Here is a 23,917-nt window from a genome sequence, read left to right as displayed (position 1 = left end):
TGCATAATCAGCATTAATATGCAGGTAAGTTTCCATTCACTTTAGAGAGACTAGAAGTCCCCTGGTTCTACTGGATCCTCATTTTGAAGAGTTTTCTTACTAAAGACTTGTTAAGGTGCTTCAGACCCGGAGTGGCTGATTCAATCTCTCTTTTCAGAATGAATATATGGACTGGAGCAGCAGATGGTTTATTGCTTCTACTATGCTCTGATGTTTGAGATGATTCTTCAATTTTGGCATGAGCAGATATTATCATGTACATCTCCCTCGTAGTTGCTCATCGATCAGATGTTTGCCATAAAGGATGTGAAAGCAAGCACCCTGTTGGAAGATGAGGAGGATGACCTGGTATCATGGATTGGCAGATTTTTTTGCACATTTTACTAGAGTGTTTGGAATCTAGTGTTGCTCCATCAATTGAGACTAGGATGAGAAACTTGAGAAATGAAAGAACATGAAAAATCTGGCCTTTTTTCTTGCTGGCTTCATCTTCTTTCTTTGGAAATGTAGAACCTTCTTTTTATGCTTACATTCTAGTAGGATGGGCCACCTCTGCCAATGAGAGAATGGATGGGGCCAGGCTACAGCACTGCTGCTCTTGATATTGGTGCCACATTCCTGTTTGGTGCCTTTCTTACATATATCCAAACAACAATATGAGGACAGGGTCAGGAAAAGGAGATGCTCATTTAAGTCCGACTTCACTTCTAAAAATATGTTTTAAGGCCTTGAGTGAGATCCTGCCATCTCCCTGAAGATAGGAAAGTATTCAGCCTTTTGGGGAAGCCCCTCTCCTTGGTAGGACGTCTCAACTTTGATTCTGCCACCTAGCATCCCAGAGGGAGTGACTTCCCACATGTCCAGGCTGCTCCCTGCTCCTTGGGGAGCATGATCTTTCCCACCTGAATTGTGACCATGATACAAATGAATTAAGTTACCTAAATTAGATAATTGCTACTTTAAAAATAGTGTCTTCCTAATTCTGCTATGAAAATAGGATGTGATAACACAAAACATTTAAGCTTGTCACTCCATGCCACGGAATACTTGGGCTTTATACCCATTTGTTGACAATCTGCAGGTCAAAAAAGCAAGCATAGAGTATTTAACATGTAATTAATTACATTATGGAAAATATATCCTTAGATTCTACTAGGAAGGGTTGAAACACCTACCCAAAGAGTTTGACCTTAATACTACAGAGTACCACCCTGCTGAATGCCTAGACTGGCCATCCCCCCTCCCTCCCGGTTATGAATTCCTTCACCTGCTGTCTGCTATTGGTGGGGCTGGATTCCACCAGTCACCTCAAAATAATTATATGTAATTCTCCAGTGGCATTTTCCCAAGCCTGTCATCTCTAGGTTCCACACATTTCTTAAGGAAATTCCAGTCTCTCTAACCCAGCAACTATATGGTGTATGTGTGTATGTATGTGTATATATATATGTCTCAACTTTTCAAGAGGGCTCAATCAGAATAATGAGAACTAAGAGGATTTTACCGTTTTAATCATTTAACTGGCAAGCTTTTACTACCATGTTAAGCAACACAACACAAATTATTTCAGTATAGTGTCATCAACTTGGTTGGGCTGTAAGATAGCAAGGAAGCAAATATACTCAGAAGTTGAAAGCAATTTTATTTTCCTTAAGCCACTTTAATCATGTGTATTCACACCTTCCTTTTCCCAGTCAGAGAATCATTTTTGTGAAGGATTCCCAGGTGGGGATACCCATGAAAATATGATGCAACTCACAACCAGTTGGGCCTCAGGATAGGACTTCAGGGCACAAGTCCTGGGCCCCGCTCAGAAGAATGAGCAGGTATGTACTCAATCACAGGGCTGGCTTACCAGATTTCAGAGTGAAGTAATATATATTACTATCTTGGGGGGCAGCAAACCATTAAGTGCAGAATCTAAAATTATCTAACTATACCATTATGCAGAGATTGTACTTTGTGATCTGTAACCAGACAGCTTCTGGTGTCCACTTATCATTTATATCCAGATGCAGAATCATTCAGAAGTGAAACCACCCTACTAGAAAAAAAGTGTTTGTTTTTAGTTTACTTGAGATTTCTCTCACACACAACAGTCATCTCTCAAACCCAATGTCACAAGGTGTGAGAGGAGAATCTTGTGCAGCATGATAGCCTGCATAGTTTCCTCACCAGATTAACTTCCAAGGAAGCAGCCCATCATGCCAAGATGACTGGCAATCTGAAAGGCATTTTCTCTGACTCTCTCTTCAGCTGTGGGTTTAGCTCTGCCTGGATCTCATTATTAGTATTTTGGGCTTGCATTGAAATACAGCATGCTCGATTTGTTCTGGAAGCCAGGTACGGTATACTATGGGCAAGTCCCACTTTTGGACAGCTTTATTATGGATAACCTTGCAAGTACACTTGCATTGTTGTTGGTTTGAGGATGGGGGCGATTCATCACAAGCTTATGTAATATGGACTCTGACAAATGTTTATCATTCAAACATTTATTACTGAAGTTATGCGGACTACAATTTTTACAAAAGGCAGAGTTTTGTCAAGTAGCTCTTCTGGCCAAGGGCTGGAATAAGCAGCTCATTGACCATTACTAAACTCTAGCCTTCACAAGGTTTTCCCATTTTGCATGGAATACTAAGATCAGCTTAATCTGCTGTTATCAGGGTTTATTGGACTCTTGATCCTGGACCTGGCATTTCATTAGAGTCTGTTATAACAAATACAACTCTCAGTAATGCAAAACAAGTTTATGTCTCATGTCGATAACCTTTGACAGGAGAGTGTGTCTCCTTTTATAAAAGCCTTACAAATAATTATTTCACTGCCACATTTATTTATGCTGTTCACATCTGTGTGCCCCTGCCCATTACTGCTACCGTGATATTGTGCAGCGGCTCTGATTCTCTCTTCTAGCCTTACGGGGCTATTAGCTCTTGAATTCGAGAAAAGAAATTGCAAGCCATGAGGGGTATTACCTAAGTGCTGCGCTGTGTTAAACACAGGACATCCCTGAGACAGTCAGGATGCTTCCAGATGAAACATTCATTGTGCAATCACCCCACCTCATTCATAGAATTTTACAGGGGTTCCAGACATTGTCTTCTATTTGTAACTCTCCTGTGTTTTCCCATTGCTTCTTCCATTTTTTCTGACTACAGAAAATCTGTTGAGAAAAAGGCAGAATAGTTGCCCAATGTCTCTTGATTGGTAGCACTAGAAGCCCTCTATCTGGAAGCACCCTTATACCTGTGTTTCAGGTTCTCTCCCTTCTAGCTTGTCTTAAAAGGGCCAGCAGGACCTTGCATGCAGTCACCACTATTCTCTATTAACACAGCACAGTGCTGTGGAGCGTGTATGTGTGAAGCTCTCCAGAGAGAGAATGCACACAAACATGCACCTACCAGGGCCATCACATATGGATGCATTTTGCCACTTGTGTGCTCAATGTTACTTGCCCCAAGTGAGCAAAGGGCAAGATTGTTTCACAGCAAATGTACTAAAATGTTGCCTTTGTTCAGATAAAATTGTGAACTTTTTGATTCCTTGAAGCTATTAACATCCAAAAATGAGTATCTAAACAGTACACACTACTGCTCAGGCAGGACTACACTAGGATTGTGGGATGTACTCTGTAAGAGCCATTTTTAAAAACAGTACAAAAATATTTTTTAAATCTTTTGTCTTAAGAAAATTATCCCTGAATAATAAAATTCTGGCTGTTCTTGAAATATGAAGCCCCTGTTAGTTTTATGACTGAATCCTAGCCACAGGACCTGAACATGAGGGTTTTAACTCCTTTTCATTACCTAGCCATTGGTCAGCGTTTACACTGTACTAAACACTGCGATGGTTGACAAAGCAGAATGCATGACTCAGTCCAGGTGCTAAAAAATAAATGTAAATTCCACTCTCCCCAGTACCCAACAATTTTCTTACTCAGCATCAGATTCCTGATTTTGATCAATACTATCCAGAAGCTCTTCAGCTATTGGCTGTGAGGAACCCAGATAGCAAACTTTCATATGAGTAGTGAGGTTTTTCTGGGTACCAAAGCCTTTGCCACAGAAAAGACAGAGGAACAAACGTTCACTGGAGTGCACAGACATAAGATGCCGATTTAAGTCTGTCTTGTCTCGGAACAGTTTTAGGCAGCGAGGACATTGCATCTTCTTTCGGTTGAAGTGGATTGTTTTTTCATGCCGATCCATGTTTGATTTTAATGTGAAGCTTGCAGGACACTTTGGACATTGGAAACGGGCAAACTGACCAGGAGATGTGTGCCCAGAAAGGCCAGCCAACACTGGCCTTGAATAATCGATTACATCAAAAGGGACAATCATGGGGAAAGTATGTTCATGAATGTGTTCCTTTAGCTTTTCCACACATTCAAACATTTTCCTGCAGAAAGCACAGCTCAGCTTCTTGTGTACAGGAGAATCCAAGAGCAAATCTTCATGGCCTAAGTCCACATCTTCAGACTTTGAAGTGTTCATATCTAAAACAGGAATGCACACAAAATTAAATTTAATTTTTTATATTTGGAAGCATTAATGCTCAAGCTTTGTTCTTTCCATTTACCTGTGTCAGAGCTGTCTAACTGCCACAATGTTAGAAATCCATCATAGGTGACCTGTACAGAAAAAGTGCAATGAAGTTTATGAACTCTCAGAGAATACTCTTATATATTAGACTAGCCTCTCTCACACATCATACCATTACATATGCCTACAATAAAACCAATGTGGCACTGAATCTGGCTGTAACACTATTCTGGAACAACAAATGCAATTTTTAATTTGGTTACCTAGTGCTAAGCTCTACAAATACGCACATAGTTAGAACATATCCAAACTCCTAATAAAAACTGGCCCTGTCTTCATGACTGCTGAACATCTGTAGCTTTGCTCAACTTTAGTGTTCTCAAAAAGACTTTGTTCAGAAGCTTCTGTACAGAAACGAGAGCTTCATATATTATACTTTTTCTACACTGGAAGCACGTCCGTGTCAGACAGAATGTGAAACCAGCAGGTAGGCTATCATGTGTGATCAGATAATTGCACACCACAATTTCACAAATGTCTTCAGTGTAGGAAAATCATAACATATGAAGCAGTGCTGAAATCTCCTTATAAGCTACAAGGGAGATGAACATAAAAAGGTGAATAGAAATATAGAGGCATTCCTATGGGAAATGGTCATCATATATGTATTTATTAACATTTATATCCAGCCTTTCCTCCAAAGAGTTCAAGGTGCTGTCATGGTTCACCCACCTCATCCATTTTATTCTCACAACAACCCTGTGATGTGACTGGCCAAAGGCTGTCCAGTTCATGGCTGACTGGAGATCTGAACCTGGGTCTCCTGAGCCCTAGCCCGACACTCTTAACCACTACACTACACTGGCTCTTGATCTCTTCCTGTTATACAAGACCCAGAAGTCCAGGCGGAGGAAGTGCAAGTTACTCACACTTACTCTCTTGCTGATTCTATGGAATGTATGAATGAACTATCGAATACCCTGCAAACTTGCATTGTACAACATCACATAAAGAGATTCCTGTACTCAGTTTTTATACCAGGGATGGGCAACTTGTGGCCCTCCAAATGTTTTGCCTGCAACTCCCATGATACCTCACCATTGACTATGCTGACTAGGGCTGATGGGTGTTGTAGGCCAAACAGCTGGAGGGCCACAAGTTGCCTACCCCTTTCAACATTTTAACATTTCAAAATGTTGAAAATGTAATTGCGAATCCCCAAGTTAATTCTGAAATTGCCAAACAAGGCCATGAAAGACTGTTTTGCTTAGTTTCCTTTGGCCCCAATAACTAGGTATTCGTAAATTCTAATTTATAAAGAACAGATTACTATATATTTGCAGGTTATTTTACATTGTATTTCTTGCATGCCAAATATTTCTCCCTGTCGGGAACAAGAGATAGTCTAGTCAGGTCTTTCAGAATTTGGGGTGGGATGGAGGAGTAATTATCACTGAATACTTTCACCAAGATATCTGCAATGAAATGGCTGTTTTTTCTTTAATTTTAATCAAGGAACCAATTCCTTTTTTGTTGTTACTAAAAAATAAAATCTCAGTATTTTAAGTTACAGTTTTAAGCTACAGTATTTTAAGCAAGGAAAATATTCCTGCCATGCTCTTCCACAGTTATAATAATAAATCCAGGGCCGAAATAATTCCAGACACCTGGTCACCCAAGTTTCTAAACACTGGATACTGGTGCTTAATAATCTCTCCGTTCAGTCCAGAGTTGGCTCCTCAATCTTCTTGGTTCTGGCTGCTAGGAATCTGAAGCATTTTTTCTAGCACTGAACAACATGTGCCTTTAAAACAATTCAGGAAAGTGTTCATAGCATCATAGGGCTGGGAAGGATCTGGGGATCATCCATGTTAATAACTGCACAATCCTATACATGTCTATTCAGATGTAAGTCCCATTGAATTCAGTGGGGCTTACTCCCAGGTATGGGGTATATGATTGCAACCTAATTGTGCTACAGTAAGATTTACACTACACACTTAAGTAGATACATTCCTGTTTGGGATGGAAGGCACAAATTACTGTGTTCATTTTTCATATTCTGACAGAACTGCTTGGAGGGGAAGAGTGAAAGAGCATTATGGACAACACAAATGAACCTAGACTTGATATATGTTTGAATTATTCTGAAATCTTAGCAGATACTAGTAACTGCAAATTAAACTACCATCAAAACAGAGATTCAAGTGTAAGTTTTATAACCCTCAAAATGTCTGACAACAACTAGCATATAAGGCATTTCCCTAGTCAACTAAGATCTTACCTGAGTTGAAGGCATCACTCTTTTCACAGCTTCTGGTGACATATCACCAGAAGAGGCAATGATGGCAGGGGGGCTCTGCGTGGCAAGGTGTGATGAAGCCAGCAGAGGAGATGGTGCTTCCACTTTGCCATCATATTCGCCCCTTAAACGATTCAAGTTGGTGCCAGGCCCTGAGGAACACAGGAAACGAGTCTCACCCACATGAACTAGCACCAGCCGGTGGTTTTACAAAAGGCAGGAAATGAACAGTTGCAGCTTAATCTTCTGTCAGTGGGAGGAGGGAACGAAGTAGCACAGAGATTCCAGGCCCATGGATTGTTCTAAATAGCCTCCCCACCCAAAAGCATGGCGGGAATTATATCACACAGCAACAAAATGGTCGCTAAAGGAAGTCAGAAGAGGAAAGAGAACACAAGGCAGTGCAAAAATGAGATCAAGTTTCAAAAGATACAATGCTTTGATATTTATATACGATTAATCCATTGCCATTTGTCTTCAGGATTCAGCAGCATTCAAAAAGTTTCCACATGTATCTGTTTTTTCAGAAGTTTTCTCAAATTTTTTGAAATCAAAATTTAATTACAGCAATAATGATTTTGAACTACCTTACAATCACATACTGACTTTTGGGTGCTACCAAATGGAGCTTTTATTGTTCTATTGTCCTGCCTCATTCACAGAATTTTACGGGGGTTCCAGATGTCATTGTCTTCCATTTGTAAGCCTCATGTGTTTTTCCACTGCTTCTTCCATCTTTTTTCTTACTACAAAAAAATCCACTGAGGAGGGGAACGATGGAATAGGTGCACATTGTCTTTCACTGTTAGCACTGTTCTTCTGGAAGCCCCCCACATAAAAGGTATATATGAATCTTGCCATGTCATACAGGAATGAAGATTGCTTTAAAATACCTGTTAAAATATTCCCATTTAATCCCAAATAGTTAAATTTAAAATGCTGCAGTAATATAAATAGAATACGAGTCACCCAGGAGGACGGGAGAAAAAAGTGTGTGACACACCCCACACTTTTGCTCCTGTTGTCGTAACAGTAATCTCAATTGCAGCTACTTAAGCGAAAAAGGGTCCTATTTATTTTATTTATTTATTATTACATTTATATCCCGCCTTCTTTTCCTCCAAGGAACTCAAGGTGGTGTACATAATCCTCCTCCTCCTCCATTTTATCCTCACAACAACAACCCTGTGAGGTAGGTTGGGCTGAGAGTTTGTGACTGGCCCAAAGTCACCCAGTGAGCTTCCATGGCTGAGTGGGGACTAGAACCCGGATCTCCCGACTCCCAGTCCAGCACTCTAGCCACTACACCACACTGGCTCTATGTACTATGAACTTATGGAGCTCTGCTGTAGCCAGCCGTAGGAGACCCACTAGACGTTTAGGACTGAGGCATAAAATAGTAACATCGCAGTCGGAAAAGTAGTATAAAAACAACATGCATCAGATAATCTTGAACACAGCCTACAATTTCAATTTATGCTTGGCTACATGGAAAACATAATCACTAATGGTACTATATCTTCTACTGGTAATTGAGAGTTGATATAATGGCAAGGAACTGGCATAGTTCATGGGAAACATTCTAGAGTACAGCACTTAACAACATATGACATAGCATGGCAGGAAAACAGTCTTGTTCTGGGTTAATTCACAGAGTTCTGGGACCTGAAAGACAGCCTCATGCATAATCTTGTACAAAGTACCTATAAAATTAATGAGGAGCAAATACTCTATATTTTTGTCTTGAGGATAAGATGTTGGGCACACAAGACATCACTATTTGAAGAAGCTAAATAAGTGTAGCACCTTATTTTAAAACATTTGCAGAACTTACTTTAAGTTTAGACATATGAGACAGAAAAAAGAGTATTATGAAACACTTGACTGAAATTGTTGAAGAAAGCCTTGTATGGCTTGATCCCAAGACTTGCAATGCTAGCAAAGAAGTGAATAATAGCAGAGTACCAAATCCTCAGGGCACCATTTCAGATTTCTGGGGAGGACAGGAAGGACCTCCCCTGCGCCTGGAAACATGTAAGAACTGAAAAAATTCTGAAAAAGCATGTAAAAATTCTGCTTTTGACATGCATGCCATGTATACTGACACATTTATTTGCTTAAAAGTCACTCAGTATATAGAATCAGGGGGCTGGCCTGCGGGACAGATGCCCCTCAGGAATAGTCTGAAACCTTTTGGGGAGAACTGCCCCTCTGACCAGTCTTGCTCCTGCACAACCTCACAAAATTTTACAGTATGCTGTAATCAGATGCAAACAGCTACCCATTTTAGATATTTCATGTTTAAAGGTTTTAGGTCCCCGCTGCTCCACCACCAAAACTCAGCACCAGTGCATTTGAAAAGTTATGTAATGGTGTAACAAGACAGTAATTATGTCACATCCTGCAAATATGTGCTTTCTCCTCCTAGAACTGCAGGTTCAAGGTCACTCTTGCCACTAATAAAGGCTTATCTTGCACAAACTACACTGGACTTCTTAATAAATACATACCTGCATTTAAAGCAGATTTTTGAGGGAATGGGGGGGGTGAGCTGGACAGAGATATATCATGAAGTTGCAGAGTTAACTAGTTAGCCAAATTTAGAGTCTGCTAAAAGAAGCACGAAACAGATACAATTAAGAAGGCTATAGCATGCATTTACCTTCAAAAAAGAAGTAGCAGCTCCAATAACCAAAAGGAAACAGCAGGAAGAGAAATAGTAGCCAGGACTAATAAGTTGTGAAAAAGCTTGCATGGATTTACTAAAATACACATTTTTGCATGTAAAGAATGAGGAAGTGGAGCAGGCAGGGCTGGTGCAAATGTAAAACTGCTAATTGCTTACCTATATTTAAGTGGAAACTCTGGTTAACTTTAACCGCAAGTAACATTTGTGCCAGCATAGACAGCTAATCACAGTTATGTGATGTGTGTATATGTATGCATGAGTGTGCTGGATATCACATATTAAAAGGCAGGGAGGACCACCCCACAGTCCATTCCTAATAGTTTAACCACGTTTGAGCTATTGTAGTGTTACGTTAACATCAGCGCAGAGTACCAAAATATGGGATCTATCAACTCCTTGTGCTTTTTTCTACACCAGGTAATATAAATGGGCTGGCCTTCACAGAGTACCTGTTTTGGAACTCATACTTTAGGCTAACAAAATAATGAGTGAAATCTTGCATCTTTTAGAGTTTTGACACTGATGCAACAAAATTGCCATTTTATATTCTTTCATTTTCCTATAATCAAGATTTTTGTTCTATAGTTGACAAGCATAACAGAAAGCCAAGAAAATCTGCCGGTACATTTGGAATTTTGAGAGACTGCCATGGGCATTCTCACAAAATGGCTGCCATGATGGCCATGGCTGGTCACAAAACACTCATTTCCCACAAGGCAAACTGGTGAGACTAAAAAAAAGTAACTTGTCCAAGTCAGGTGTGGAGCCCTGAGCTCCAAAATGCAAAACCACTCTTTTGAACCCAAATAAAGATAATGCTAGAGGTAATTTTATATATAAAATTATATATTTATAATTTTTAAAAGTCTTCATAAAATAAAAATTTGGAGGGGCAGAGAGCCTGGCAGGCCCAGGCACCAAGACAGGTGTCCACAGGGACATTGGTGCCCACAGACACCACATTGGAGACCCCAGGTATACAGTTTCATAGTATTTTCATTATTCCATTTATAACCTGCCTTTTTTCTTCTTGCAAGGAACTCAAGGTGACTTACATGGTCCTTGTCCTCTCCATTTTATCCTCACAACAACCCTGTGAAATAAGTGGATCCGCAGTTGGCTACAGAATCGGACTCCGAGAGCGCTTATCAATGGGACCTTCTCAAACTGGGGAGAGGTAACGAGTGGGGTACCGCAGGGCTCAGTCCTGGGCCCAGTGCTCTTCAACATTTTTATTAATGGCTTGGAGGAGGAGGTGCAGGGAATGCTGATCAAATTTGCAGATGACACAAAATTGGGCGGGTCAGCTAATACTTTGGAAGACAGAAACAAAATTCGAAGGGATCTTGATAGACTGGAGTGCTGGGCAGAAAACAACAGAATGACATTTAATAGGGAAAAATGCCAAGTTCTGCACCTAGGAAAAAGAAACCAAATGCACAGTGACAAGATGTGGCTCAACAACATGACAAGCGAGAAGGATCTTGGAATTGTTGTTGATCACAAGCTGAATATGAGCCAACAATGTGATGTGGCTGCAAAAAAGGCCAATGTTCTTTTGGGCTGCATTAATAGAAGCATAGCTTCCAAATCCCAGGAAGTACTAGTTCCCCTCTACTCAACACTGGTTAGGCCTCATCTGGAGTAGTGCGTCCAGTTCTGGGCACCACACTTTAAGAAGCATGCAGAGAAACTGGAGAGGGTTCAGAGGAGGGCAACATCCATGATCAGGGGACTGGAAACAAAGCCCTATGAAGAGAGACTGAAAGAACTGGGCATGTTTAGCCTTGAGAAGAGAAGACTGAGGGGAGATAGGATAGCACTCTTCAAGTACTTGAAAGGTTGTCCCAGAGAGGAAGGCCAGGATCTCTTCTTGATCATCCCAGAGTGCAGGACATGGAATAATGGGCTCAAGTTACAGGAAGCCAGATTCCAGCTGAACAACAGGAAAAACTTCCTGACTGTTAGAGCAATTTGACAGTGGAACAAATTACCTAGGGAGGTGGTGGGCTCTCCCACACTGGAGGCATTCAAGATGAGGCTGGACAGCCATCTGTCAGGGATGCTCTGACTTGGATTCCTGCATTGAGCAGGGGGTTGGACTCGATGGCCTTATAGGCCCCTTCCAACCCTACTATTCTATGATTCTAAGTTAGGCTGAGAGTCAGTGACTGGCCCAAAGTCACCCAGTGAACTTCATGGCTGAGTGGGGACTTGAGTCCAGGTCTCCCTAGTCTTAATCCAACACTCTAACCACTACACCACACTGGCTCTCTTTAAAAAAAGGGGGTGGGAATCTAAATTTTACCAACTAACATATATGCTCTGTTATGCAATTATGCACTTTGGCTAATGAACAAGAATTATTCCAAGTTAACTGTAATTTGATGTTGCCACACACAATGACAGTTTCAGATAACATGTTTTTATTAGACCAGTAGTTTTAAAACTATTTTCTGGGAACTCTGAGGTTCCCTAGAAGCTTATCAGCAGGGGTTCCTCATTGAGAAGCTCAGTAACGATACACAAGTTTCTATGAAAGGCAATTTGTCAGCCATTACCCATCTTCCAATGCAATATGCAGCTTCAGGGTAGTGTTGGGTGCGTTCTCAATTCAACTGGGGTAACAGTGAGGCTCAATAGGACTGGTCATCTGTGCTCCATGCAAATCTAGAATGTGCCTAGAATATGTTCCTGAATTGTCTGCAATACACTGGAATTCAATGGCAGATGCGTCGATTTGGAAAAGGTTCCCCAAAAGTAGAGATTGAAAACCATGGAACTGCACCATAGGAAGACTCAGTGTTGACTTGTGGCGAAAAGAAGCCTGTTTAACAGAGATTATTAATTTTCTACTCACTTACACACACTTACAGTGTGGTGTAGTGGCAAGAGTGTTGGACTAAGAGCTGGGAGATCCGGGTTCTAGTCCCCACTCAGCCATGGAAGCTCACTGGGTGACTTTGGGCCAGTCACAGACTCTAAGCCCAACCCACCTCACAGGGTTGTTGTTGTGAGGATAAAATGGAGAGGAGGAGGATAATGTAAGCCGCCTTGGGTTCCTTGCAAGAGGAAAAAAGGCGGGGTATAAATGCAATAAATAAATAAATAAATGTCAGGCTGTACATGCAGTTCTGTCTCCTTTATGGTTTAAAGGCTACTGGTAATTTAAGGAAAGAATGAAGCCTAGAGAGCCAAACTAAATGTGATATTAATTATGTGAATGCAATTAATGTACATAGTTTTGTAATGTAATTAGCAGCTGCAGCGTGGGGTGAACAGTATCAGAACCATGGGTGGGGGAATTTAATACTCCAAAATGATGCCAACAGAAATTGTCCCCCAAGCTGCTATTTGCATCAGGAGGGAAACCAATGGAGGCTTAACTCCTGGTGCAAATAGCAATGAGGGGTGATGTGTGTGTTTTTCAGCTTGAGGGGGTAGGTAAAATTCCCCCTCCTCACCCACTGTGGTTCCAATCCTACCCCCCACCCCGCTGCTATTCACATTCCAAGAATGTTCAAGGTAACTGCATTTACACAATTAACGTTGTGTCTACTTTGGCCCAAAGAGGTACATGCACTGGTTAACATAGGGGCAATCAGCCCAAGCTCTCTCCCTACGTATTTTTATTGTATCAATTGTAAGCCACCTAGAGAACACTTGTTTTGTAAGGTGGCATATACATTTCTAAGTTAAAAAGAAGTCTCTCCCCAACCCATTTCTGTTAGGGTCTTGTATCCAAGAGCGGTTGCAGCAACATACCTGGAGCTGTGCTCAGTCAGCTTCCCACAGTGGGAACTGGATCACCATAAATGACAGAAACTCCAGTACTTTATTTTTTATCAAGGAGCCCCCTAAATCCAAGGGAAGTAACTGTGGCGGCAGCTGCTTAATCTGGTGGTTTTTTTTTAATTTTAAGGCTAGAAGGCAGAGAGGGATTTACAAAAGCAGCTGCACTAGCACTGCACCATGAAAAACACAGCACATGGGCTGTTCATTTTGAGGAGCAGAGAAGGTGTTGCAACAGTGGGCCTCTCTGTAATTAATTGCAAGGCAGGCTTAACACAATTTGAAATCTGGTGTACACAAGCTAATTCTACTGTGAACATGGGTTAGCCTACCGGTTTTATGATTAACTGAAGATAATGTACTCTTTTTGTTATTAAAAATGTATTTTCAGATTTGTCTAAGTATCAAAATTAACTGCCACTCAATGATTAAGCTATCAGACAGCTTGGGGTGAGGGGAGCTTATAAATTCCGCTTATAAAATAACAGTTATAAAGAACTCTTATCCTGAACTGCAGAATCAAGAAAGAAGCACAATCCTATTGAAGGCCTAGATTGAAATATCAGTACCATAGCAACAGGATATAAACTCTTCTATATCTTGGTGTACGGCTAAGTAAAATCCATGCATCTCAAGAAACATCTTCTAAGATAAGTACTTGTGAAAAATGTTAACATAAACATTCCTTCAACTTTTGAAGGGATAAATTGTTGAGCTTTGTTGAATTTTTGTACACCAACTGCTGCTTGATTTATAAAACTAAGGTCAAATGTACATGTAACTCTTGTAAAACGTACCACTACAAATAGTTTGAGATGAGATGGAAATTAACATGAAGGGCATCAAGAAGCATTTCAGGCGAAATGTTCAAGAAATAGTTTGAGGAACAAGATTGACAATACCACACCTGTATGTCATTCATCCTCACAACCAGTTTGTAAGATAGATTATTCATTCCACTGAGAAAAAGTAGGTTGAGTGAGGCCATTCAACAAGGATGAGGTGTGTCATAACCCAAGTCTATAAGCGGAATCTTACTCTACTCATTGGGTTCACAACAAATTTTATATATTTTATTTCAAGAAGTTTTAATCTTGTATAACATGTTAAAAGTACATTGATTTAAAAGTGATCTGAGATTTCATTTCTTTCATTTATACATGTATATATTTGTATAAATACATATATAATTTATATGCATATAAACTGTCAAGGTTCCCCTTATGACCTTGACCCCCTGAGCAACTCCTTAAAGATCCAGTATCTGTAGGAGAGCCACCATCCAGGGAAGAGGGAATGGCTGCTGCCACCACTGCTCTCCCTGTGGGCTCTCCCTGTGGCAGACCGCCATTCCCTGCAGAACCAGGCCCCCAGGTACTGAGCCCACTGTGGCTGACTACCTCCACCTGTCCCTTCTTGGAAGGACTTAATAAGCTGGCTGGCTGAGATGGCCTGGGAGAGCCAGTATCTGTAGGACAGCCACCATCCAGGGAAGAGGGAGTGACTGCTGCCGGTGGTGCTGCCACCACCCTCCCTGTGGACTTCTGCCTGGCAGACTGCTATTCTCTGCAGGATCAGGCCCCCAGGTACTGAGCCAGCTGCTGTTGACTACCTCCACCTGTTCCTTCTTGGAAGGACTATATAAGCTGGCTGGCTGAGGTGGCCTGGGAGAGCCAGTATTAGTAAAGGGGATGTATGTTGTTGTTTTTTTGTTTAACTTTGGGTGGGGGTTGTGTTTTTGGGGGTGGGTAGCCTGCCTGATAGGTGGAAGCAAGGGGACATGTGTCCACCTGATGGAGGCAGTGGGGGGAGTGCTGGGGGCCAGAATATACAGAGGCTGGGTGGCAGGTGCTGGTGGAGTGCTAGGGGCAGGCCATGCCAGGTAAGGGGAACAAGGGAGAGATGTGTAATATCTGTATCCTGTTCCAGCCCTGTCCAGAGCCAAAGGATGGCTGGGGGAGTATGACTCCACCTTCTGGCCTTTGTTTACTGCTCTGCAATGCAAGGTCTGTTACCCAGAAAACATCTGTCATCCATGACATGATCCAGGATGAGGGTGCAGACCTGGCATGTATTACCGAGACCTGGCTGGCTGAGGCTGCTGCTCCAGCTCTTGCGGCTATGTGCCCAGCTGGATTTTTGTATGCATAGCAGCTAAGGGCTGGGGATTGGGGAGGGGGAGTGGCTGTTATCTACAGGGAGTCCTTGGTCTTCACCAGACCCCCTCTCTGGGAGACCAAAGTTGCTGAGTGCATGTACTGGAGGTTGGGCCCGAAGGGCAGTCTGGGGATTCTGCTCGTGTATTGCCCACCCTGCTGCAAAACTGACTCCCTGCCTGAGGTGCTTGAGGTGGTCTCTGATGTGCGTGTGCAGTCCCCTAACTTATCGGTGTTAGGGGACTTCAATGTACATTCAGAGGCCGTCCTCATGGGGGCACCTCGGGACTTCATGGAGACCATGGCTTCCTGGGAGCCGCACCCTATTCCAACTGGGCCCACCCATGTAGCTGGTCATGTGCTAGACCTTGTGTTTGTTTCTGGCGAAGCAGGGAGTGATCTGGAAGTCAGGGGTATATCCAGCACCCCCTTATCATGGTCAGATCACTATCTGGTGACGTTGGACTTCTCGGTTCCACAACCCCTCCGCAGGGGTGCAGGACCCATTAAAATGGTCCGCCCCAGGCCCTTTATGGATCCGAAAGGATTCCTGAACTCGCTTGGGGATTCTCTGGAGCATGCAAATGGCCACTCAGTCGAGACCCTGGTGGGTGGGTGGAATGCTGCAATTACTGGGGCATTAGATCAGGTGGCTCCGAAATGCCCACACCCCCTGAACAGGGTTCGAACTACACCATGGTTTAATCTGCAGTTACGAGCTCTGAAACAGCAGGTGAGACAGCTAGAGTGCTAGTGGTGGAAGTTTCGCTCTGAAGACGATCAGACATGGGCTACAGCTGTATCTTCAGCCTATCATGTGGTGATGAAGGCAGCAAAAAGGGAATATTATGCTGCCTCTGTCGCATCTGCAGAGTGCTGTTCCAAGTGGTCCGAAGCCTGGTCAGTCCAGTTGTTCCGGAACCGCTGGAGCATTCTAAGGCCTCTTGTGAGACCTTGGCAAGGCACTTTGCTGATAAAATTAATCAGATCAGGAGTGTTATTCTGTGCACTGTGGATACAGTCAGAGAGCGAGAGGAGGCCTGTGGCAAACCGGTTTTGTGGGATCGGTTCCAGCTTCTTCCTTCTGATGAAGTGGACAACGTGCTTTCATCTAGAAGGCCGACCACCTGCTTACATGATCCTTGCCCATCTTGGCTCATTATGAGCTATGGAGAGAGATTGGCTGAGGGGATTAGGGCGGTGGTGAACGCCTCCCTTGAGGAGGGAGTGATGCCATCAGCCCTCAAGGAGACAGTGATAAGACCACTCTTAAAGAAGCCCTCCTTGTATTCCCAAGTTTTGAACAACTTTCGCCCAGTCTTAAATCTGCCATTTTGGGGCAAGATAATTGAGTGGGTGGTGGCGATGCAGTTGAAGGCACACTTGAAAGAAACCGATTATCTAGATCCATTTCAATGGGGCTTCAGGCCTGGGCATGGGACAGAAATAGCCTTGGTGGGTGATATGAGGAGGGCTTTGGATAGGGTGAATGCTCCTTCCTCATTCTCCTTGACCTCTGAGCGGCTTTTGATACCTTCGACCATGGTATCCTCCTGGACCGCCTGGAGAGGATGGGCACTGGAGACATCGTATTACGGTGGTTCCAGTCCTTCCTCTCCGGCAGGTACCAGAAGGGAGCACTGGGAGAGGAGGTTTCAGACCTGTGGCCGCTCACTTGTAGGGTGCAAAAGGGTTCCATCCTCTCCCCAATGCTATTTAACATCTATGTGAAGCCGCTGGGGGCTATCATCAGGAGGTTTAGGGTGTGGTGTCATCAATATGTGGATGACACGCAGCTCTTCCTCTCATTCAAATCTTCACCAGGGTTGGCTGTAGAATCCCTGTCGAAATGTCTGCAGACAGTGGGTGGCTGAATAGGGAGGAATAAGCTGAAGCTGAACCCTGACAAGACTGACGTACTTTTGGTGGGAGACAAGAGGAGGTTGGGGGGTGTTGACCTGGTGTTGAATGGGGTACGGCTACCCTTGAAAGACCAGGTCCGCAGCCTGTGACCGACTCCCCGCTGTTCTTGGAGGCTCAGGTGTCAGCTGTGAGTCAGACAGCACTGTACCAACTCCATCTGATACGGCAGCTGCACCCCTACCTTCCTGACCATCTGCTCCCAATGGTGGTACATGCCCTGGTCTCCTCTTGTCTAGACTACTGTGATGTGCTCTATGTGAGGTTACCCTTGAAGATGGTTCGGAAGCTGCAGCTGGTGCATAACGTGGTGGCTCGCCTGATTAAAGGAAGAATGATCACATCAGTCCGGTGCTGAAGGGGTTGCATTGGCTACCAGTTGTTTTCTGGCCCAAATTCAAGGTGTTGGTTTTGACCTTTAAAACCCTATACGGTTCAGGCCCAGCTTATCTCAAGGAGCGCCTCCAGTAACACCAGACAGGCCGCTCAACAAGATCAGCCTCAGATGGCCTTCTCTCTGTCCCATCAGCCAGGACAGCTAGGCTGGCGAAGACAAGGGAGAGGGCCTTCTCTGTGGTGGCCCCCACTCTGTGGAACTCCCTCCCTAGGGAACTCTGCCATGCCCCCTCTTTAATGAGCTTCTGCCACACATTGAAAACTTGGTTGTTCAGGCAGGCATTTGCAGTGTGTTACGGTATTTTTAGACAATGTTTTAATGTGTGATTTTACTGTTTTAAATTGTACTGTTGTACATCGCACAGAGTGGCCGGGTGACCAGCCAGATGGGTAATTAAGAAATTTAATAAATAAATCAATCTCTTGCCTGCTTAAGAGTCCCACCTTCCTTCTTTCAGACATCCCTTTCCCAGTAACTTGGGGTTTAGGCTGCAGAAGTCTGGTGACAGACACTCTAGACACACAGTTTAACCACAACAGTTTACTAGTATGTTTTACAGCAAACAAATTACAACAAAAGGTATTTACAAGATAGAGCTAAATGATACAAAAGGCCTTAAAACAAAACAAAAGTTGCAAAATGCAAGTTCCTTTACCCTAGCTGTCCTTATACTCTAGGTTGCTCCTTCCTTCTCTGGTCTTCTGACTCAGCTCTCACTTCAGGCTCTGGCTATCTCTGCCCTTACTTCCTCTCTCGCTGTCTGTATATACCCTCCTCCCTCAAAACTGAAAGTACTGCTTCAAACCTGAAGAAATTAAACTTAAGTGGAAAAATGAAACTGACACTTAACCAGAGAAATGAAAGTACTCCTCTCAGGGTTACCGCCTCCCAACAGAAAACTCTACACCTGACCTTTTTTCCCATTGCCTCTGTAGGCCTCAAACTTCTCTCTCTCTCTCTCTCTCTCTCTCTCACACACACACACACACACACACACACTCTCACTCTTTTTTAAAAGCTTTTTTCATGCCCTTTGTAACATATGCTTGTTAATATAAATGTATGTGTTGGAATTTGTAAAATGTGATCCAGGTAAGTTAAGGTTAATAGAATGTAGAGAGTGAGTGAAAAGTGGGTAGGGCTTGTGAGTGAGAGTATTCTGAGGTTTAAAGATAGGGATTAAGGAGTGTATGCACATCTAGTGAGTGGGGTTTTGGGGATAGGATTTAGAAGGGGTAGAGTAGGTAGGCAGGTTAGAACCAAGTATAGATTTAGTAATAATAGTATATATAAATCTTTTTGTGTTTAATAAATTTTATTTGTTTTATCATAAATACAAAACCCCATGTGTTGATTTGTTTTAAGATGCTACCAGATTTAAAAACAACAACCCTATTTCCTTGTTACTTTTCCTGTATTGGGTAGAAGAAACCAACTAATTATATTGGGTGTCTCCTTGACCCAGAATTGTGGGGTGTGTCAGTGAGGACAACTGACCAAAGTGGAGGCAGACGTCCTGAGTGGTTTTTCAGTTTCAACAGGTGGAAGCTGGAAAAGGTATAACCCTAAAGCAGGAATGTCACATCCTTCTGTCAGATATTGTTCCCACTATTGACTTCTCCATGCGGCCGCAACAAATTATTTTTGTCCCTCTTCTACAATTAAACAACGATAACTGCCAATCACCTTGGTTTATTTTCCTCTCCTATCTCCAAGAAACAACTTATATGTTTTGCCTTCACCAGATGATGCCCATTGGGGCTGGTGGGGGAGAGGACAGGGCAACTAACCATAGGTGGAACCAAGGGGTCACTGTAGGCAGAACCAACAAGTCTGCCCCATAGCAGGAAACCATTACACAAAATAGGCAAACTGAGGCATGCAAGTTAATGTCAAGATCATGAGTTCAGAGCAAAAGATGGGAGGGCTGTGTTTGTCTCTGAACCATACAACACAGAAGCACTCCTTTGAGCCAACAGCTGTCTGTTCCACCAGCAATCCACCGCACAAAGGCAAACTAAGACAAGTAATTTCAAGACTGTGGGTGCAAAGCAGAAGGGGGGGGGAATGCTCACGGAATGCTCAAGCATTCCTTTGAATCCACATTTTTCTGTCCTGTCAGTTACCCATTGCACAAAGGCAAATTGAAGCAAGTAACTTCCAGAAAAAAAAGAAGAAAAATGGGAAAAGAAAGAAAAAGGAAAATTAGGCAAAATAACAAGGTGAGGGGGCTCTTATGACATCTCATACACACCCCGCAATTCCTCTCGCATGTTATTTTTTAAAGGATGGAAAAAACGGGGGGGGGAATAAAAATGGGAAAAATAAGCAATAAAATCGCAAAGGGTGGGAAGCTCCTGGGAATCCTTCCATACATGCACACCACATTATCACTCACATGACCTCAGGCTTCCAGTTTTTAACAAAGAAGATTTTAAAGAATTAAAAATTAAAATAACAGCTAGGGGCTCCACCCCCCCAACTCCTACACACACACACACACACACACACACACACACACTGAAACTCACAAAGGAAGAAAGCAAGCAAGCAAGCAACCTTTTGGCTTCACCTACTCCTGGTTCCTGCCCTTCAGTTTCTTTCTCCATGGTTCAACAGGCACAGGAAGGATTTAAAACCAACAACACTACACTGATGAGTTGTGGGCATCTGAAGAGCCAATGATTTCAGATGGAAATATCTGGCTCCTGATTGGCTCTAGGGAAACCCATCAGGTCCAAATATGGAAATCCATCAGATCAGTCCTACTGGAGACTCTGTCTGCCTACTGCTACCTTAGAGAAATTCCATTGGGAGCGAAGAAAGGAAGGAAATGAGAGAGAGCTGGCAGACATGCTCACAAGCGCCAGTCAGCCCCGCCCCTGCCAACGCTAATGGAGGTCAGGAGGAGAGAAGAGGAGAATATAGACCAACACTGCTCTTCTCTCAGGAAGTGAGAGGGAATGGGCTTTGTTGACAGTTCACCCCACCCTGCCCCCTGCACTTAAGAAGAAATTGCCTCTCAGTAACACAAACTGAATAACTGTCACTGCTTATCTCTTCCATATCCAAACCCTGTTTGCATAATATCAGAGCAGCATGCAGCATTTAAAATGCAAGACCTGCAATGGAGATTTTAATGAGACAAAATTGTCTTGCATGCTCAAGGTGTCTACATGATGCAGTAAACACTTGAGATATCACCAGCAGATCACAGCGTCATTCTGCTTGCCACAAGGTATTCTCTAAGCTACAACATCAAAACTGACCCTATTTTTGCTGCACAGAGGTTCAGCTCTTGGTATTTTAAACATGGGTTATTTTGCATTAGACCCCCTTTACAGGTAAGCCTGTGAAGCTACCTCCTCTCTCCTCCCTGCAGTGACAGCAGCCCAGGGCATGCAGTAGAACTGAAATTCAGGAAGCAGAACCCTACAGACAACCAACACAGTGATTTTGCATCAGTCCTTCTTACATGCTCATGAGCAACTAGATGAGTTTGGGAGCCGGGGGAGAGAACATGCATGCATTCCAAAAGGTGTTTGAACTCTTGGTTACTAACATGTTTTGGCCCACACATACTGTCTCTACCCCTCAGGGCATCTGCTATTCAGAAAGAAACAAGAGGGGTTTAATTTGGGGCTTCAATACTTTGCAACAAGAATGTCCATTTTCTTCTTTGCTAAAGCAAAGCCCTGACATTTAGGAAATACTGACCACAGTATTAGTCTCCATTGTACCCTTACACCCTTCTACTAGTTTATTATCCCATATTCCAGACAAGTATTTATTAAGGGTTCAAGGCTTTAATAAGGGATACTACGAAGTTTCCTATCCATTTAGATAGCAAGTATGCATTTTGTTGGCCAACAACATGGGCAACAGTACACCAGTAGCAAACTGCCCACCATCCTATTTTTAAGAATTAAGTTCTGGTTTATGAACTGCATTATTAAATGTTGGATTCATAAGAGAAGAGGTTAAATAAATGGTAATCATTAACTTTCCACAATATGTTAAGTTAGGCACCTAAAAAGCCTCCTGTTAGCACTAAGTACACATTATTAATAAACACTTGCCCAAGGTCATTACTGTTTATTCTGATCGAGCTCTTTGATACAAAAAGGTAGGTTTTAGTGTGTATATAATTCCCTTCTTCATAACCTTACCCTAGTAGCGAATATTTAAACTGTTCATCATAATCTACACAATACAATTCCACACCTTGTGACATGTTGCTATTTTAGCCAGGGTACAAGCACTAGAAATTCCACTATCTGACCAAAAAACCAACAGACTGAGACCCAGTTATCACAAAACTGCAGATGAAATAGTATATCTATGTCTTGACTACTACAAATCAGGGACTCAAATGACTGAATGATTTACCTGCACACCTATGAGAAGAAGGTTCCTAAACATAGAAAGCTAGCATCTCATCAGAAAGGCTAGGCTAGACCCTTCTGTATACAGGGTATTTTCCTGTAAAGTAGAGCATTCAATCATGCAAGTCCCTCACCTACCATATGAACTGGTACAATCAAGACACAGGTTCACCACCTCATCTGCTGTTTGCAAAAAATGGCCCAAGTATCCCAGAGACACAATGCCTTCAAAGAGTCTACATGCATAGCACACAACTGAAGCATCTGTTTGGGGTGCACCATACAGTTACACAAATCTAGAGTGACTGGAATTTTATTTTTAATAACTCTTTTAAGACTGTAATTAACCATTAAGTAGTATTCAGAGAAACAACAACTTACATGACAGTGAATGTGTGCCTTTGGGTAAGTATTCAAAGAGAAGAGAACTCTCCTCTCCCAGCATGTCAGCTTTCAAGGACAACAAGCTGTTCTTGCTCATAAGAGCTGCCCGCAAGTTAGCAACTGCTACAGCCTGAAGAGCATCCTCCTTCTCTGGAGTAAGAGGCTGAGAGAGATAACTAGCTTCACCTCTTAGGAGTGCTTCATCAATATTTGCATAAAGGTCCACTCTCTCTATTCTGTTGTTAGAGTTGCTGGGCTCTGCCCCTGTCAGATCCACACCTAAAAAAAATAAAATTTAAAATTAATAAACATACCAGAATGGAGATTTCTCAGCCACATCTGTATTCTTGGTGCTCTCCTCACCCTTCAGCATCAGCACAAATAATCCTACTGAAAAGGAGGAAGGAGCTGAGATTACTTCCTTTTCCATAGTTAAATTCCATGCCCCACTTTATGGTGCCCTCCACTGATGATGTATTCATGCAGTGCACACCATTGCAAAAATATGCAGTGAATGATGGAACAAAATACACATTCTATCTTGCTGCTACAGACTCTCTGTGAGAGCACACAGTAGAGCAAATTCACTGTGGACAAGCAGAACCTTAAGCATGTTTCTCCTTTTTACTTGCTCATCTGTAATTTATTAAAAAAACCCACATTGCTGCTTCATGTTCTTAGTGATCTTCGAAGACATTACATTTTTTTTCAGTACAATACTCACATAAAAAGGTACGGTTATAAAACAGCACTCTCACACAAAACTTGTTATTCCCCTCTTTCATATCTGGAATACAACTGCACAGAATGGCAACATGCCTTGGGCCTTGCAACAACTATCAAAGGTCAAGTAGCAAAATGTGAAGTAGATGCTGACAGTCTCCAGAACTAGTTATTACAAGCCACACATGACTATCAAACTGCCAAACATGCAAATTAATCAGATCCACAAAACAGATATTAAATGTTCCTTGAAAGCCACTTTTAGAGGAAGTCAGTTAAGGGTGCAAGTTAAGACAGCTTCCAGCATTTACAGCTGTGCAAGGTGGCCCAGTGAAATTGAACAGGAGTTTTGCAAGCCAAGAGAACATTCTCCTGCACAATTTCAGTGTCTTTAAATCAGTCTTGCAGATGAGAAACTTCCAGCAGATTTTGCTCATAATAAAATACATATAATAGTCCTGTATACTATTACAGCCCTAGTAGCTAGCTGGCTCTTCTCCTAATTTATCTGCTTAATACACCACCTTTTTCAGCTGAGCACTGCTCATTATTATACTGATTATGTATAAGAATTTCTTTGGCTGTTTCCAGACGAGGCTTTATCCTCTAAGAGCCCTGCCTC

General features: G+C 42.6%; 1 protein-coding gene across 9 annotated transcripts in view; it reads right to left on the bottom strand.

Annotated features, from left to right (window-relative positions):
* ZBTB46 (zinc finger and BTB domain containing 46) overlaps positions 1–23,917 on the bottom strand; it is a 105,787-nt gene that overhangs the window by 20,603 nt on the left and 61,267 nt on the right. For 5 of the 9 annotated variants that reach the window (XM_084854419.1, XM_084854421.1, XM_084854418.1 and 2 more), the window contains 4 exons: positions 22,570–22,851; positions 6,832–7,001; positions 4,585–4,636; positions 3,943–4,501 (listed from right to left, as the gene is read on the bottom strand). In XM_084854419.1, coding sequence (XP_084710545.1) covers positions 3,943–4,501; positions 4,585–4,636; positions 6,832–7,001; positions 22,570–22,851 — 1,063 coding nt within the window. Of the gene's footprint in view, positions 1–1,619; positions 4,502–4,584; positions 4,637–6,831; positions 7,002–22,569; positions 22,852–23,917 lie in introns of those variants that run through there. The other 4 variants (XM_084854423.1, XM_084854424.1, XM_084854426.1 and 1 more) reach the window with 2 other exon arrangements.

Source organism: Heloderma suspectum, chromosome 4 (genome assembly GCF_057233095.1).
Source record: "Heloderma suspectum isolate Gila_16-S chromosome 4, 16-S_ref, whole genome shotgun sequence".
Taxonomy (NCBI): domain Eukaryota; kingdom Metazoa; phylum Chordata; class Lepidosauria; order Squamata; family Helodermatidae; genus Heloderma; species Heloderma suspectum.
Note: the sequence above shows the minus strand (reverse complement) of the source record. Positions and strands in the feature narration are given on the sequence as shown.